This window comes from Phaethon aethereus, assembly GCF_964289735.1.
Source record: "Phaethon aethereus genome assembly, chromosome: 3".
In the NCBI taxonomy this organism is placed as follows: Eukaryota; Metazoa; Chordata; class Aves; order Phaethontiformes; family Phaethontidae; genus Phaethon; species Phaethon aethereus.
In genome coordinates, this window is record NC_138576.1 from 59,309,335 (window position 1) to 59,327,139 (window position 17,805).

At 41.7% G+C, this 17,805-nt stretch overlaps 1 protein-coding gene across 1 annotated transcript; it reads left to right on the forward strand.

Annotated features, from left to right (window-relative positions):
• The first annotated feature begins 80 nt into the window (after window positions 1–80).
• Window positions 81–14,680, forward strand: SMPDL3A (sphingomyelin phosphodiesterase acid like 3A). The gene is made up of 8 exons (XM_081997708.1): window positions 81–1,662; window positions 3,272–3,485; window positions 4,947–5,091; window positions 8,070–8,166; window positions 9,434–9,612; window positions 10,800–10,980; window positions 12,976–13,100; window positions 14,262–14,680. The coding sequence occupies exons 1-8, from the start codon at window positions 1,557–1,559 to the stop codon at window positions 14,571–14,573; spliced, it is 1,359 nt and encodes a 452-aa protein (XP_081853834.1). The 5' UTR covers window positions 81–1,556; the 3' UTR covers window positions 14,574–14,680.
• The last annotated feature ends 3,125 nt before the right edge of the window (window positions 14,681–17,805 follow it).

The window sequence follows — 17,805 nt, forward strand, 5'->3', positions numbered from 1 at the left end:
CCTCCACTGCTGCCTCTTTGCCCATAGATGCATTTGCTACAACTGTCCTTCCCAGCGACCCCTTCCCCTCAGAAAGGTGGGAGCAGCTGCTTTTCTTTTGTCACTGGGGAAAACAGACTTGGGTCCCCAAGTACCAGAATTCATCTTCATGACAAGTGATTCCTGGGGTCATGAATTAAAAGGATAAGGTTTTTATCAATTAGGAGGAAAGGAATGCAGAGACAGATTGTTTACAAATAAACCCTGAAAGGTAAATATTTTACATTACCGTCACTTTTAAACAAAGGCTACATTTCCCTACATACTATGTTCTGTAAGTCACATGAAACCATCATGAAGCTTACTGGTGAAGTCTTTAGCTATTCTAAAGATAAACATTATTAATGTCAAATTAAACAAGAGAGAGAAAAGTGCCTGCGGCACTGCTCAGAGGAGTGGAAAAGTGAGGAAAATACTGACATACGGGACTTCCAGCTGCTGGTAAAATGGGTTCGCAACCCCTCGGAAAGCAGATCTGAACAGTGAGCACTGGGATGTTTGGGGGCAGCTATGGGATCCATGACATCATTATTCTGGTCCACTCCTAAAACTGACACCGAGTCCTCTTCCCTCACCGAAACAATTTCTGACTTCAGCAACGAAGAGCAGCTCCGCTGCCGTAAAGGCTTAGCGACAGACATTCATATTTACCACGCAGCTCAGCATTTCCCTTACGCTGTATTAAAGGTGTACTCGACGGCATATTTCATCAGCCTTTTTTGTTTGTTTTTTTTTGTTTTTTTATTTTAAAGCGTGTTAAGTAACCAGGATACATTTTTTTTTCTTCATGTATACTGTGAGAAACTTTCCTTCCAAAAGACGCTGGAGACTCCTGTAGGGCGTCGGAGCGCAGCCTGCTCGGGGCAGCGCTGGGCTGTGCCCCAGGGCCACCGGCACGGCACGGCGCGGCAGCAGGGCTGCCGTCAGAGGCGTTTCACGTCCCAGCCCGGCCGGTCGGTGGCACTGGCGGGGCCACGGCTGGCTCTGGGGGGGAGCATTTTCAGCCACAGGCTCCAGCAGCTTCGGAGAGCCGTAACCCCTTGCTGGGAGCCCAGGGCTCGAAGGGACAGGCCCGCCGGGCGCCACCGGCCGAGCGGGGAAGGGGCTCCCGCCCTCCCACCTCACCTTCCTTCGAGGCCGGTACCGTGAATTTAGCCCAGCCCGCGGCCAGGTTGGCTTCCACCACTTAGCTTCCACTTCAGCGTCTCAGTGCTGACCCGGGGATGGCACCCCCCGAAGGTCACCTTGACCCCCAGCAGGGCCGGCTGAGGTGACAGCAGCTGCCCCCGCCGCCCCCCTCAGGCGCCGCCACCCGGCAGCGAGCGTGGGACCCCGGCCAAGGGCGCCTCTTGGGCCCCCGTCGTACGGGCGGGGCGCGGCGGCGGCTTCCGGCAGCCCTGGAGAGGCAGCGGAGGTCCGGGGCTTGCCCAAGCCGCTCCGGGCTTGCCCTTTTCCGCCGCGCCGGGGCGGTCACAGGAGCAGCCGTTGGCGGGCAGGGCGCTCCCGGCACGGCCGACATGGAGCTGCGCGGGGCACGCGCCACCCGCTTGGCTCTCGTCCTAGCGCTGCTCTGCTGCGCGCTGGAGGCGGCGCCGGCCGGGCCGCAGCCCCGCTCCGCTGTGGGTGAGTCCGCTGGGGGTCAGCGGCTGAGCGGGGCCGCCCCCGCCCAGGGTGAGGGCGGGCAGGGCAGGGGCCCGGCCGGGGCCGCCCGCGGAGGCTGGGGGTGGCGGGTGAGGGGCAGCCCGGCCGCGGGCGGCGGCGGCCCGCGGTGCCTCCGCGGTTGAGGGAGGCCCGGCCGGGGGGCGCCGGCCGCCCCCGCCGTGCTGGCGCGGGGGAGGCCCGGGGTGCGTGCTCCCCGCCTGCGCCGCCTTTCCCTGCCCGCCTCGCTGTTGCCCGCTGCGGTGGCGTTCCCTGTCCCGGGTGGCTGCAACTTCATGTCGCTTTTAGATAAGTAAATACATCGCTGTTCAGGTATGGGGGGGGGGGGGGGTGTATGGGGTTTATACCAGGGTAGGCTGGCGCTCCGGCCGGCGGCAGGTGAGGTGAGCCCTGCCCTGCAGTTGGCTCGGTGTCCTGAGGCACGCACTGCAAACATTAAATTTGGTTTCTGTGCTGTCAGCAAACACAGACATGCTGTGCCCGGCGTGATCCGCCGCCGTACGGTAGCGTACGCAGGTGAGAGCTCCGACATGGTTTCCACAAGATTTTCATTCCCTGTGACTTGCACGTGCCTCGGACCAAACACCCAGCAGTGCCCAGAGCGTTCCTCTTGTCTCCTGTTGGTGGGAGTCACAGTTTTGCAGGCTTCAAAGATCACTGCTGGTCTCTGCCTCACAAAATAAAGCTCCATGGGGTCCAGCCGCATGATGCCTGCTCTGCCACAGAGTGAGCGTGTGACCTTGGGAAAAATCAGTTTGTATCTGTCCCGGTTTCACAACTGCTACCCCAGATACCCTTGTGCCTTTCCCCAAGTGTTCTGAAACTGTCGGAAAGCAATTAATCTCATTTTACATGAAACTTGAAGGCTGGTAGTCTAATACAAGCTTAATTTATCTTGTTCACCATATTCCTATACATCTCGTCTCCTTTTTCTGTGCGGTGCTAAGTAGCAGTGGCTCAGGATGTGTCAGCCTCATGCTCACACAGCCTCACTACTCAACAGTGAGTAGGTAAGGCTGACACACCTCTCTCTGGTGAGAAGCCCAGTCTCTTTGCTACTGTGGCTGCTGGGGAGGAGAAGAGCTTTGAAATTTTTCGCACACATGCTGTTTCTTGCCTGTCTTTCTAGACTGTGATCTTTTAGAGTAGCTTCCAGCCAGGGAAGGTCTGGAAAAATAATTAAAATGTGACTCCCTCTCTTTTCAGATGGAGTGGAGAAGTCCTCCTATCACCTCCTCTACTCTCCGGTTTTCAGATTGCTATTAATGAAAAGAAGATGATTTTCCAGTCCCTACAAACCTCCATTTTTCTTCCTGCTGAATAGCTTAAACCTGTGCCTCTGCTTCTGTTTTCACTTTTTCTAAGCAGACTATGTGAAGGACTCTCATCAGGAATGCAGAACTTACCCACACTTAGCAGACAGGCTAATCAACAATGTATTAAATTTATTCTCCTTTTCAAAATTTGAAAGAGGGATAGCATATACAAACTGGAGCAAACTTGGCATTACTCATGTATTTCCAGTTCAAATGCAAATAATGCATTTTCTTCAATCTTTGTTTTCTGAAAACAGGGCAGTTCTGGCATGTATCTGACCTACATTTAGATCCGACTTACCACATTACCCCTGATCGCACCAAAGTTTGTTCTTCTTCCAAAGGAGCAAATGCCTCCAACCCAGGCCCTTTTGGAGACTTTTTGTGTGATTCTCCATATAAACTTATTTTGTCAGCATTCGCATTCATGAAGGACTCAGAACAACAGGTTTCATTCATGATTTGGACGGGGTAAGTGTTCAAGTCAGTCTGCAGTTAAAGCTTTTAGCAGCTGGATAACCATGTAGTGCAGTAATTCATGAGTTCATATTTGTACCAACAGATCCGAGTTTAGTATCTCACTACTTCGAAGTAGTCCCTTTGGTTGTCCGGATGGCTAATAAGTGAAAGTGAGTGGAGTGAGAATATAAGGCCTCAGGAACAGATTTTGATCTCTGTAATCATTTCTGGATATTGTTGAACTGTTTGTTAATAGAAATGGTGTGGGGAGGGTGGGAAGTAGAAAAAACAAAAAGAAAGGTCAGAGGAATAACTGACTGGAATGAATTATTATGGGTGGTGTTAGATTTAATGGCCTTAAGACCTACAAAATCCAAAGTGCATCCCTTTTTAGAAGATTTATTTATTTATTTATTTATCTATCTAGAACTATATTTCATTTGTTACCTCTGTAAGAAGTAACTAGAATCAAGGTTATGGTGTTTTTTTTAAAAAAAGTGTATGAAGTTACCATTCAAGTTTGGTGCCTGTATGAATTCTAGATCAGGGGCTAGTGGGGGAGAGTAAGTGTCATAGATGCTGTGTCTGTCTTCATTACTATCGCTTATAGCTGCATGTGCTTCTAAAGAAAGTGTGGTTTCATCGTCTCTCATTGCAGTATTTTGGAACCCCTGTTAAATAAAATGTTTACCTTTTCTGTGTCGATCTTCCTCATTAGAAAATGGGCATAACAATACTCTCTCTCCCACACAGGTGTTACCTGTGAGGCTTTGTGTGCCTTAGCAGTGGGACTGGAGAAAGAAGTGTGAAAGGGAGGTGTATGATTAGCTTGATAGTACCATGCCCTGTTACTTTCCAGGCGTACATAAAAGATACTATTAATTTACCCTTCTGCCATAGCAAAGTTCTCTGTTGTACCGTCACATAATTTTTTATAGTATGCATCAATGCATAATTTATCAAAGAGATTAGTATCTTTGAGTGTTTGTGAGAACTAGTTTGTTTATCAATGGAAAGGTTGTATATGTTATGTCACTTGATTTTGCTGGGGGAAGGGTGTTAAGAAATATGAATATGTAAAGATAAGTGATTAATTTATTTCACTTACCTTACTGTACTTCTTTTTCAACAGGATGTTGTTAAAAGGGCAAAAGTAAAGTTATAAGGTTGTGCAGATGACAGAAGATGTATATCCCAAACTGCACAGTATCTCAAAATGATGGAGTTGAATTAATGTAATTTTTAAGAATTCTTCATTACAATAAATGTGAATCATAGGATAAACATCAGTGTACTTGTTTGTTAGTTTTTTTTTTAAAAAAAAGCCTTTGCAGAGAGCCTTTCAGGCAATTCTATGTAACTAGAGAGTCTATAGTAGTACTACATGCTAACATATAGATGTGTTTGCAGAATTGTTTGCCTTTCCTTATGTTACTAATAAACCTTTGTTAATAAAGCCTTTTCCTCTTTCAGAGATAGCCCTCCTCATGTTCCTGTAGAAGAACTCTCCACAAAGTTGGTCATTAGCATCATTGGCAATATGAGTTCTACAATTCGTGATTTTTTTCCAGATCTTCAGGTTTTCCCGGCCTTGGGCAATCATGACTACTGGCCACAGGTAAAACAAGTTAGAAATTTGTTTGTATATCTTACTGAGTGTGTTCCTAACCCCTGAGAAAGCAGGTGTGAAAAACAAATGTTAAATTTGTGTAACAGTTACTCTGGAAACAGTATTCTACAATCTCCAGTTAGCATTTAAAATTATAAATAGTTACAATCAAGAACAGAAAGTACATCTCTCTGTGTGTCAAGTTACCCAAGCAAACTTTGATGCCAGGTAAAATCTGTGCATTGCCTGAGGTCATGCAAATTTACTGCTAATCGTTCCTCATGGCTTAGAACCACCAGGTCTCATGGTCTCATGTTTTATTATTTTTTCTTGCTGTGTAAGTCGTGCATGTGTCTACAGTAACTTAATCTTAACAGAAATGATGTCCTTAATGGATCTGTGAGCCCATGGTAGGACTCAAGGCCTACTGGAAATCTGTCTGCTGACATCACTGGTGGTTGTTTTTTTATCAGACCAATGGCAGAGTTTTTTCACTGTTCCCATAGTTTTGCCACTATTACTAAAAATACGTCTTTTTTTCTTTCCTTATTGGACACTTAGTGAATCATCAATGTGAATATTTCTGTATATGTGCGCCGTTGTGTCTGAGGACAGTGCTTTTTTACTTTCAGTGTTCTGTGAATATTGCTCTTGGCATAGCTCAAAAGTAAACAGTTGCTTCATGTGTCCCTTAAAGAATATTATGGGTTGATCTGGCAGCACACAGGACCGAGAAGCAAATTCTGTCATTCGATCTGAGAGGACTGCAAGGGATGTGGAGCAGGTCAACTGAAATATTCTGTTTGAAATGCATAATGGGAATTCAGTAACACCCCTTCACACCCCCAAAGACTTTTATTCCAGCTTTCTGTGTGATTCATTAGGCCTATTGGTATATCTTGGTGTGGTAGGTGATTGTATCATTGCCTGTATCATTGCTGGAGTTAGTTATTCCCAAATCAGGGAGTAACAGAGGCGCTCAGAGAGGAAGAAGGGAAATGTGAGAGGCAAAATAAGAGCTAAACATATCTTGGAAACCTGAGTGCACAAACCAAGCTGGAACTTCAGTCTCCTGTGTTCTTACTCTGGTAGTATAGCTTCAGCTTATCATGGGGACAGGTTGGTTCACCAGGAACCACTGGTAAAGTATTTTGATAAATAACACCTTAACTGAAGTCTCAGTCAGTGTTTTCATTTTGTTTTGTTTTTTTAAAAAGTCTTGACAGACAATAGTTGTCATTCAACAGTCTCCTTTGATAAAGAAGAAAAAACCTGTATACAGTTTGTCTACATTGTAGACAAAGAATGTAACAAATGAGTTTTGTTTGTGGAATTAAATATGGAGATAGAAAAAAGATGGTCAGGAGGGGCAGATGAGCAGCAAATAGTATTTTGAAGCAGGCTGATAATTGGAATAACTGTTGTAGTTCTCTTTGCGCAAAACCACACAGGAGTGTTTCTGTGATACTTTGCTTTGAAACGGTAGGCTTCACCAATGCGCAGAACTGACACACTTTTCTGTTACTGTTTGAAAAAAAAGATAATGGGGTCAGAAATTCCTCACTGTGGGGCCATTTCAGGTTGTTGGATTTTTTTTTTTTTTTTTTTTTCTGTTGATGACATTTCTGTTTTTCATACGGACATGCTTGGCAAATGTCCCATAGACTGTAAGCAACGTGGAGCAAGCCACACGCTGTAGGCTGTTCCGGAGCAAGTGTGAAAGCTGCGTGCTCACCACCCACCGAAGAATTTTATTGCTCTATTGTGTTCTGACCTGTCACTCTTAACAATGTAGTGGTCTTGGGTGACTTTTCTTGCAGAGCCTATTAAAAATACTACTCAGGTTAATCAAGCATTGGGGTAACTTTCGGATCGTATATTGTGACCTCGGTCTTCCTGCATCCTTGTTTCACATCTTTGCCCCTGCTTGGCACAAATTCCCGCACTGCTGTCTAGTTCGCAAGTGCGCAGAGCACTGCCATGCCTGGGTCCAAACCACCTTCAGTCCTTCAGTCCATAACATGGCCTCTTATCTGATCAGGTTTTGCTATGTCTGTTAGAGGCTGTTAGCTCTGGCTGAACTGGTATGGCTCAAAGTTTTCTTAATGGCTGGTATCTGTGCACCGCAAGCAACAAATGTCTGAACAGACTTCTGATTGCACTACTCCTAGACAGAGGCTTAGTGCCTAAGCCTCTAATAGCGTATGTTTAGTTTCAAAGATCTTAGAAAGGTCAAATTTTATGTTTAAGAAAACATGCACTGTAATGCTGTTCCTATTTTTCGACCTCTCTTTTTTTCTTATAGCACCAAGAACCCAAGCAAATATTTTAGGAAAGGCAAGGACAGGCTGGGATCTCCCTGTCAGGGTTCGATGAGAGCCTGGCTCTTACCAGGCTGTGGTGCTTGGGCAGTGCTGGGCTCAGACTGAAGACTGCTACAACCTAATTAGAGCTGGTGGGAGAAAACATTGACAAAACATTTCTTTTACGTTTTAAATGCTTTCTTACTAGAACTACAGGGTATCATGGAAATATTTGTGAATTTCACCAGAATGTTTCTGAGGGCTGTAGTGGAGTTTTCGGGAGCTGCTATGAACCCCGAGTTGCTTGAAAAAATCAACTTCTGTAAAAGAAGCTTATGTTCAAGATTTTCCTCCAGGAGGCTTTATTTTTAGACTTTGAATCTTCAGTTTATATCTTTATTAACAGAGCATATGGTTTTCCACTCTGCTGTGCTCCTAAGACTTGAAATATTTCTGGCATTAGATTATCATTAACAAGGCCGTGCAGTCCGTTCGAAGTTTAGGCATTTGTTCCTGATAAGCAATACTGGATGTTCAGAATTTCTTTTTTCCCCTTTCTTGAGTTCCTCCTGGTGATGACTGGATACACTTACATGTTATGTGAGAGGTCAGGTGGGATAATTTAGTGATTTTTTTGCCTGTGTGCCTGAATGCAAAGACTTAGTCACTTCTGCTCTCTCACAGGATCAGCTTCCTGTAACTACCAGTGAAGTTTACGATGCTGTAGCAGATTTCTGGAAACCTTGGCTAACTGATGAAGCAATCAATACCTTCAGAAAAGGTAAAGTATGCCAGTAATGCATTGTAAAGCTAGGGCTTAGAGAACTAATGTTTCTATAGATTTGTCCCATTTGTTTAGCTAAATCTTGTAGGATGAATCAGCACAATGGATTATCTGTACTGCTTCTCCTGGAAGAAGTTACTTGTCTTTTTGAATAGCAATGCTTATCTTCAGGGTACATTTATTCTCTTCTGATGCAATAATTATTGCTTCTTGTAACGTGCGGTATTACTGGCTTTGTACCAATGCATATGAAATACCTTATTGCCTTCAAGACTTCATAATACTTTTTAGATAAAGGCATATGATGCACAAGAAGACTTAAATTTGGTTGTAAAAAAATGAAATGTTGTTTCTGTTTTGATACTACATGTATCTCAGAGCATATTGAATAGGCACATATTTGTTCAAGTTATGATAGCACATAGTCTTGGTGATTATACTGTTGATTGCGTCATATTTGTGTCCAACTTACTAAACTGGGACGATATTGATATCCTAATTATGATTTTTCTTTTTAGCAAGGGTCTGAAAAGTTCAGCCCGATTTCCAATCCACTCAAACATTAGGGATTTGGAAGTTTAATTTGTGTTTTCTGTCCTGAATGAGAAGGAACTCTGGGTAAGAGTGGAAGCAGAAACTCTAATAGGAAAAATAAAACTCAAAGGGGCAGACCTTAAGTTAAGGTATATTGTTATAGCTCTGTTGCCATGCTTCCAGTGAAGTCTCTGAACTATGAAATTGCACCCGTTGAAGAAGCTCTGCATGCCATGGGGAGTTTAAGGAGCTTGGATTGAAAAATGTGATCTTTATTTTTTATCATATTGCAGTCTGAAGTTACATGACTTTCAAAGTACAAGGCTACTAAACTCAAACAGTTCTTCCTGGAGAAACATATATGTTTGCAGTATTTCAAGAAATGTGGACTTTTTAACAATTACTGCGTGTCTCAGTGTGGAAGAAATGTCACAGGGCACTGTTTGTGTGTCACTTGGATAATTGCATCTGAAAACTGTCAAATAAACACAAATGCAACTCCAGTCAAGAACTCATAAAAAATTCAGTGTCAACTTCTATTAAAATGTTGCTAAAACAACTCCTTAAGATGTTCTGTTGTGATAAGGTGATGCATGGCTTGAATAAACATGCTGTATTCTTTTTTATTAGAAGGAGTAAGGCTGGGTATTTTGTCAGTGCTGTACTTTCATTCTAAAGTTGTGCTTTGAAGCCTTTCATTTTTCAGACAATGTTGGTCTTATTTTCACAGGTGGCTTCTACACACAGCTGTTTGAATCCAATGATAGCTCTCAACTACTTAGGATAATCAGTCTCAACACAAATTTATATTACAGCCCCAACAATGTAACTGTGAATATCACTGACCCCGCCAACCAGTTTGCCTGGCTGGAGGGAATACTAGAAACCTCTTCACAAAAGAAGGAAAAGGTAGGGACTGTGAACAGAACCCATTAGCATAATTTGTTTAAACTTTGAAAATAAAAGAAAAAAAGAAGTAAGAAGTAGAGACAATGAAAATATAAACGTGATTCTAGAAGAATGTTAATGCTGACAAAGATACTGCAAAATAAAAATTTCATTTTTTAAATAATTTGTCCTTGAATATGCACGTTATACTACAACAATTAATAAAATAGTTGAATGCAGTTTCTTAATTTTTCAAATTATTCAGTAGAATACCTTTTCTTTCCTACTATGTAAAATACTGTAGAAGCCAGGATGAGAATACTTAATACTTTCACTTTTGTTTCTGACTCTCTTTAATCACAGCCTTCAATTTTAAAATGTGCACCTCTGGCCTGAGACAAAAAGCTAGCATATTTCATTTACATCTGTATGTAATTACAAGTATCAAAAATAGAAATTAGAAGGGAGTTTGTCAACCACAAAACTTGGCCAAGCAATTGCTATGATTTAAGTGTTATAAATTGTGTTATAATATTCAGGTTCGGAAGTGAAGTTATAAATTGTTGGTTCGTGTTTGATATATCGTGCAGGGATTGGATCATCAGCTGACCAGAGAAAGTGTTTAATTTGGAACATGTTTACATTGTGCTATGGTGTTGCAATTTTAAAAATACTATATTACAGTTGGGAGAAAGGAGAGATTTCCCTTCCTCATAAAACCCTGCAGCATATTAGCTGGTGTGTGCAGTTGGAACCAACTCTCAACCTCAGACAGAGGGGTTTTAACCAGTTCTTCTATGATCTAGTGACTCTCTGACCATGCAGGCTCTGTAATATTCTAACATAAGTTTTTCTTACTGTCCCCCTGAGATGCCAAATCATAAGTTTTGCTCTAATAACTTATTTTGTCATTTGAAATAATTGATCAAATTTTCCTTTGGCCTGAAATCACACATAGATTTATTGGAACTTGTTTCCAAAGAATATACTGAATTAACAAAGAACCCTATTTATTTTTTCTCATTATAAATTCAAACATTCTTATTGTTTGTATTTTGTATACCAAAACTGTCATGATTTATAGCTTTCAGAATGCCATTTCTAAGACAGCATTATTATGAAATTGTGGTAACCATTTCTAAGTTACAGCTAAAAGTATGAGTTTCAAATGAAGGTGCTAATTGTTCTTTCTGTATGTAATTCCTTAGGTATATATAATAGGACATGTACCAATAGGATACTTGCCATATGCAAGGAATACCACAGCTATCAGGGAGTATTACAATGAGAGACTGGTAAAGATTTTTCGCAAATACAGTAGTGTTATCGCGGGGCAGTTTTTTGGACATACGCATAGAGATAGTATCATGGTCCTCCTGGATGAAGAAGGTAATGATGTTTGTTGAATCCTTAATCTTTTTCTTCTTGATTAAAAGCAAATTAATACTTTCTTGCATGTTCTTACTAGTCAGCCTCTGTTATAAATAACTGAAAAAGGCAATAGGGAAATACTGCTATTTATGTACAAGAATTCAAGCCTCACACACTCCCAGTTTTTTTCCAAAGAGAACCTTGCAAGGCAGACTGGTTTTTTTTTTGTTGAAGTCAGGAGAGACTCCCTAAGCTTCCTATTTTTTTAATGAATGCTTATGCCTGGACAAGAATTTCTAGTCTTTCCTCTCCGCTCTCTCAGTGACACAGGCAAATTATACTGGCCAGTTGCTATTGTGTAATGTGTCAAAGGGAATGTTCTCAGGCCAGCTAGACATGCTCTATGTTCTTGTGTTTCCTGCATCATTACTGTGCCTCTCTGCTGAGTTCCCTGCTGCTTCAAAGTTAATTAAGATAAGGGTAAGCAGGAGGCAGGGGAAAGAAAGTCTTTGCCTGTTGCATCTCTTAGATCAGCTAATTTCCCTTCAAGAAAAGCACCCAGGTTTGAAAATTTTGTTTATTGCTTTGAAATCCTTTAGTTTTAAGCATGGGCATGGCTCTATGGAGCACTCTAACATCTCTAACAGAGGATCTCTGGCAAGTAACCAGTTAAATATTTGTGTCTGTACCATAGAACAGTGAGAGGTCCATTGCTTTGGACTTAAATTATTTGCTTAAAATACTATTTGCTTAAAATACCCAAACACTAATTGTCTCCTTACCTATGTTTTATATGAATTCATAAAAGCGATGCCCAAAATGCTGACTGGGGTAACAGTATTATAAATCATTTTTATAATGATTTATAAATGCCTTTTTACATGGCATTATCATGGAATTAATCTCCAGTAGAAAGGAATCCAGCCCTAGCGAAAGAAGTGGCTTTTAATATTTTTTTTTTAAATGATATTCAAGGCAGTCTTATACCTACATATTTTTGTACCTTGTCTCATTTATGCATGAAATCATTACCTCTACTGCAGATTTCACTGAGGACAGACTGATCTTGGTGCCTTGTCATTACAGTTTGCATGTGCAAGTAACTGCTTCTAAATTATTTTAATAATTTTTTATCTTTTGACAAAATTTAAACAGTGAAACTGCATGTAGCTAAACACAGTTAGTGCTTCTCTATACAGTTTTAGAGTCTCTTCTATTCATGCCATTTTCCTCTTGACAAAATTTTAGAGAATTCAAGATAAATGTAATACTGCAGCCAACATCAGTGTACTGAGATACAGAGCTCAGTTTTATCTTCTCCAGAAGAATCTACTCATTTTCAAGCTTTCAAAACTTCTGCTCATATGTGGAGACTGACCTTGTGATTTCACTGCTGTGATGTTGTCAGAGAAAGGAATATTAGGGCTGCTTCTTTGGTGCACAGAGAACCTCTCAATATACTTAGCTGCATATTCTGTCTGATAAAAATCCGTGCACATCCTCATGTTTCAGTTGCTGTAAAGGTTGGTGGTCACATACTAGGTGCTGGCTTAGTCTAGGTGAGTGAAGTCAGGGTCAGGTGATGATACCTTGGTGCTTCTAATAACATCATAAATACATGAAGTGAAAAATAGATAAAGTAACATGTAAAATATAGCATGGGGACAGCAACTAAAAGTTTTGAATATTTCTTGAGCAGAAATATGCAAAATACAGAAATCTTACATACAGGCAAGACCATTTTGCACAGGTAGTTGAAGTGGTGGGAAGCCTCTAGTATAGACAAATTTAACTGGTACACACCGGAATGTGTATTGTGGTATTTTGCACACATTTTGGTCTGTCCAGTGGAAGTATAGGAGGAGTTCACAGTGATACAGGTAATCCAGGGGAAAAAGATGCTACTCTACCTAAGACAGTCGGTTCTTGCTGTGTTGGTTCTTTACAAAAACATTTGTTTGAGAAAGAAATGATTGAAAGGAAACTGTTCCCTCACCTTCCCTCTTCCTGCAGAAAAGCCAATAAACTCCTTGTTTGTGGCACCTGCTGTAACCCCGGTGAAGAATGTATGGCAAATGGAGTCCAATAACCCTGGTGTCAGATTGTATCAATACGATCTTCTTGATTATAGCTTACTGGTAAGAAAAGATTTTAAAGCATAGTTTAAGACTTTAAATATAGTGCCATTAAAAATGGCAGTGAGATGTGAGCCTTTGTAGCATTATGGCTATTGGTGGAACTTTGGTGCTTACTCTTATTTTTCAGCCAGAGCAAATCTGAAAGAGAACTTGGTCAGTCTTTCTGTGCCTGCAGGGCTACCCAGTACTTTGTCCTCTATGGAATATTCTTACGATGTAGAATCAAAGATGGGCAGAAATTTTCTGGGCAAAATCCTAAAACTATTTGCAGGGAGCTCTGCAAAGGTGAAAAAGGTTCACCTAAATCCTGGGCTTGTTTACATACCAGTGTTGTTTGCTGGTGATAGCCTGAGCTTTGGGATGCAGTCCATGAAATGCTTCTAAAGGGTGTAGAAGAGCAGATGAAAAGCACTCTTAACCATGTGATATCTTTTGTAATCATGCACCTTCCTATATAGAGTTTGTACGTTTTATAGGAAATTATAGATTAAATTTAGAAGGAAAAAAATAGAATACTTCTGTAGTCTCATGTGATTTTTGGAGATAAAGTGAATCCTGTATAATTATTTTGGCTCTGAGTGACTTGGATTTTCTCTCTGTACTTCAGGGTAAAATCTTGACCTCACTGAGTTCAGTGACAATGCATCCTGCAGCTTGACTGGGACTGGGGTTTCTCTCTGGAGACCTGTGCTAACACAGGCTGCTCCTTTCCTCTGCAGATTTTGCTCCTGCATCTCCATCTCTCCCTTTCCCTTAAATTCTCCCTGGGCTGTTCTTTTTCTGTCCATCCTGCCCCTCAAGCAGTGCCCGCAGAAAAGAAACTTCTGGTTCTCACCCTTTTGCCCCACTCCTAAAGCAGACATGAGCATAGTGGAATTTGGTTTCCAGTTCGGACAGGAAAGACCTCTAACACTGCCACTGCTGCCTTTTGTGGCTCCTTTTTCTTCTCCTCCCCATCCCCCCACCGTTACCGCACGGCAAGTACCAGCTTTGGGTGTAAGCCCAGCTCTTGGGGTGGGACGTGACCTTCTATTCAGTTGTGAATAATGAGGAGTGACAGCTTCCTAATCAATATATCACTCTAGAGACTTAATGAAGCAGGGAAGAAAGCAATACAGCCGTGCCTATTTTTTCTTTCTTTTTTTTTTTTTTTAACTGTAGGATCTTTGGCAGTTTTACTTGGACCTCAGAGATGCCAACAAGAAAAATGAATCGAACTGGAAATTAGAATACGTCCTGACTAAAGCTTACGGCGTTGAAGACTTGAAACCAGAAAGCCTATATGAAATGGCCAAGCAGTTGTCTGTGCCACACAGCACACTGTTTGAGCAGTATTACAGTAACTTCATTGTGAGTTACGACAAAACCATTGTCTGTGAAGAGGGGTGCAAGACCTGCCAAATATGTGCAATCCAATATTTGGATTACTCCTCATACACAGATTGTATCAATCGGGAAGCAAAGTGGAGGTGAAGTCTCCATGTAATTTATGCTGATACTGACTTTAGCCTGTGATTTAAAGAACCTGCTCATTCTTCTGCTCAAGCACTGACATGCTGACAGGGAGCCTGTGGGACATACCTGAATTTCAGAGGAGCAGTAAATCTCCCTAGGTCTTTCTTCTTGTAAACATGTTTTCCTTCCACATCTAAATAAAAGTTTATTGGCTGTCTAATAGTGGCCAGATACTTTGCTGTTGTTTCAAGTGTCCTGTACCCTCTGTACAAGGCATCTCAGCACGCGGGAACAGAAGTAACTCAATTCTTTGGAAATTGAAGTCTCTTTTCTCAGGGTGTGTAAACGTAGGCAATGCCATTTCAGGCATGGGATTTGTATGGGGGCAGGTTTCAACCATCTGCTGTCACAATTTGCAAACTGAAATCTGTAAAACCCACATTTACTGAGACTGGAGAGCAGTTATGCTGTTGGTGTGATGCCAGTATTTGGTATTGCCCTGTGCCAAGTTTCCTTTTTCTTCTTTAACCCCTTAAACCCACCTCTGTTTAGGGGCATATTCTAACAACAGCATGAAAGTGACTTAATGGAAAACAAACCTCCATCCTGTAAATACCTAATGGATTTTTTCAGGGGGGTTGTATGTGCCCAGCACAAAGTGCTTTTTTTCTTGTGATAGAGCTATGTACATTGGTACTGCAGTCAAGGAGCTTCCTGGTATGAGATTTTGCAGCAGACCATAAATCAGGTTTAAATTGATCAATGCCACTAATTAGACATAGCATATACATTCTCTGTGCAGAACAGGTAAACATGCACTTGTCATGGTGTTTCTCGGGTTTCTTTTTTTCATAGAGCACTCTAGCACTTGATGTGAAGATTATCACATGTATGAATTTACAACTGTGCAGACCACTTCTTCCTCTTCTTGTGATTAAATGTGTGCACAAGATGATAGTATTACGAAAGCCATTTATCTAGTGTGTATAACCAAGAAGGACCTTTACCCATTTTTCTGTCACATCAAGAGCTATACCTGTGGAACCTTTGGTCAACATAATGCCATAGAGACCGTACTCTAGATAGTATTATTCCAGAGTAACTGGAACTGTAGAAGTGGTTATGAGACAAATCCAGTTGCTGTTTGCTAGCCTTTACTGTAGCTGTTGAGGAACTTTCTGGTTTTGTTTCCACCCGAGCTTGAAATACTGAGCAGACTATTTCCGGACAAATTTTCCAAGTCTGTAGTAATCACAACTGTAGACACAGATACCTCAGATTTGTCATGCATCAGTCATCCACAGGGGAAATGGTTGGTTTTGTAAATTTGCATTCAGAAACAAAACCTCCAGTGGCACTAATGTTTAGAAATGCCATTAATAATGCACAGTAGGCAGTCCTGTATTTTAAATTTTGTGCTTGGAGAGGGTATGGTGGGCATGTAAACTCTTTAGAGCTATCTGCTCTGGCTAATCTTTAATGTGTCTGGATATGTAAATAACCTGAATTAAAGTGGGTTCTGTACAGACTGTGACTGTGAGGAAGTACCAGAAAGTTTCAGCACTGAAAGCTGATGATTCCCTCTGTGTTGGATGTGTTTCTTTGTTGCGTTTCTCATGGGTTTGTTCATTAAAAAATGCTGTTACCAGTATCTGTTCTCCAAGGGCAAGCAAGCAAAGCTGTGGGTGGATAGCATAAGGGCAATTGCAGCTGACGGGATAGGTGAGCTACCTCCAGCTTGCCAGATGGGTTTTGTTAATTCAGTCTTGTGCTTTAAACTACTGCCTCTTTTTCTTATACTGGTTTGTTTCTGTGAATTCTGCGACTTCTGTTTAAGCTTAATACCTACAAGACATCCTGAAATACTGTAAAAATTATCTAGTTGTATTCTTCCGTTAAGAACTTATTTATTGTTGAAGTTTAGGGAGAGCTGAACCGCATGGCAGATTAACAGCTACAGAACTCTATGCTGCTGATGGGTTGTTTGGCATCTTGCTTCCTGGATTTATTTATTTATTTTTAATTTGTGTCAGTAGATGTTACTTAGTGAGCAAGAACAAATAAATGCCTACAAATGTCCAAATACCAAGCTATGATCCAGGCATACTTTTTTTTAATCTCGACTTCAATTGAAGCCAAGAGTTGGATGGTATCAGCCAAGGAGGTTGTTTTTTTGTTTTGGCCAGAGGGATATATCCACCAGGGTTACAGTTAGCCAGGGTATATCCTCCAAGATACACCCTGTTATGCAGGCTAGCATTCTCTGCTTCTCCTGTATGTAACTATACTCATGCAAGTGCAAGCATAACTGGCCAAGAAAGATCTAGGAGTATGTTTGACTGCATCATCTTGTAACGCAGACCTAACTCAAGGAGAGAGCTTCTAGGAATGTTACACTGTAAAAAGCATGAGATAAATCACATGAACAGCTTAGATGGCACCTGGGTGTAAGGGGAAATAGAGGGCGACCACGATAGTTTTGTTTCAGGTTCCTACTTTATTCCTTCATGGATCTAGGAATGTTCTAAAGGTTAAGTTAACCTTTCCTGATAGAAGCTTTTTTTAAGGAATCATCAAAAACACCAAAGAGGCATGATGTGATAAAGTTGCTGACTCCTGTAGACCAGATTCCAGTTTCACTTTTCATATGATATTTTATGGCCCCATCTTGTATCAAGGATTAGGGGGAATAGTTGTAAGCCCACATTTGACAGAAAGACAAATTACTCCACCTAGTGGAGTAAAAAGCTTTTCATTGATCTACAATTAAGCCTGAGGCATATAAACAGTGTCATTTCTCAAATATTCTGGGACTTCTAGTTTTTGAAGGTAAGTAGTTTTTAAAGGAAGTACTACTACTTCTTTGTAGCAGTACTGCCATGTAAGCGCACTTTGTCTGGGTATTAAATGGTTGCTGGTTCCTAGAGGCCATGTCACTTGATGGATCCTGAACCCTGTGGTAGGTTCAAGTCTCAGCCCACCTCCAGGGAAGAACTGGAGCCTATGGAAGGTATCATAGAATAGTTTGTGTTGGAAGGGACCTTTAAAGGCCATCTAGTCCAACCCCCCTGCAATGAGCAGGGACATCTTCAACTAGATCAGGTTGCTCAGAGCACTGTCCAACTTGACCTGGAATGTTTCGGGATGAGGCATCTACCACCTCTATGGGCAACCTGGGCCAGTGTCTCACCACCCTCACTTTGAAAAATTTCTTCCTTATATCTAGTCGAAATCTGCCCTCTTTTATCAC

What these genes read in the sequence shown, in the direction of transcription:
- SMPDL3A (XM_081997708.1), top strand. Translation starts at nt 1,557, where the DNA reads ATGGAGCTGCGCGGGGCACGCGCCACCCGCTTGGCTCTCGTCCTAGCG. An exon ending in CTTCACAAAAGAAGGAAAAG is followed by an intron (nt 9,613 to 10,799) that starts GTAGGGACTGTG and finishes GTAATTCCTTAG; the next exon opens with GTATATATAATAGGACATGT. An exon ending in GGTCCTCCTGGATGAAGAAG is followed by an intron (nt 10,981 to 12,975) that starts GTAATGATGTTT and finishes CTCTTCCTGCAG; the next exon opens with AAAAGCCAATAAACTCCTTG.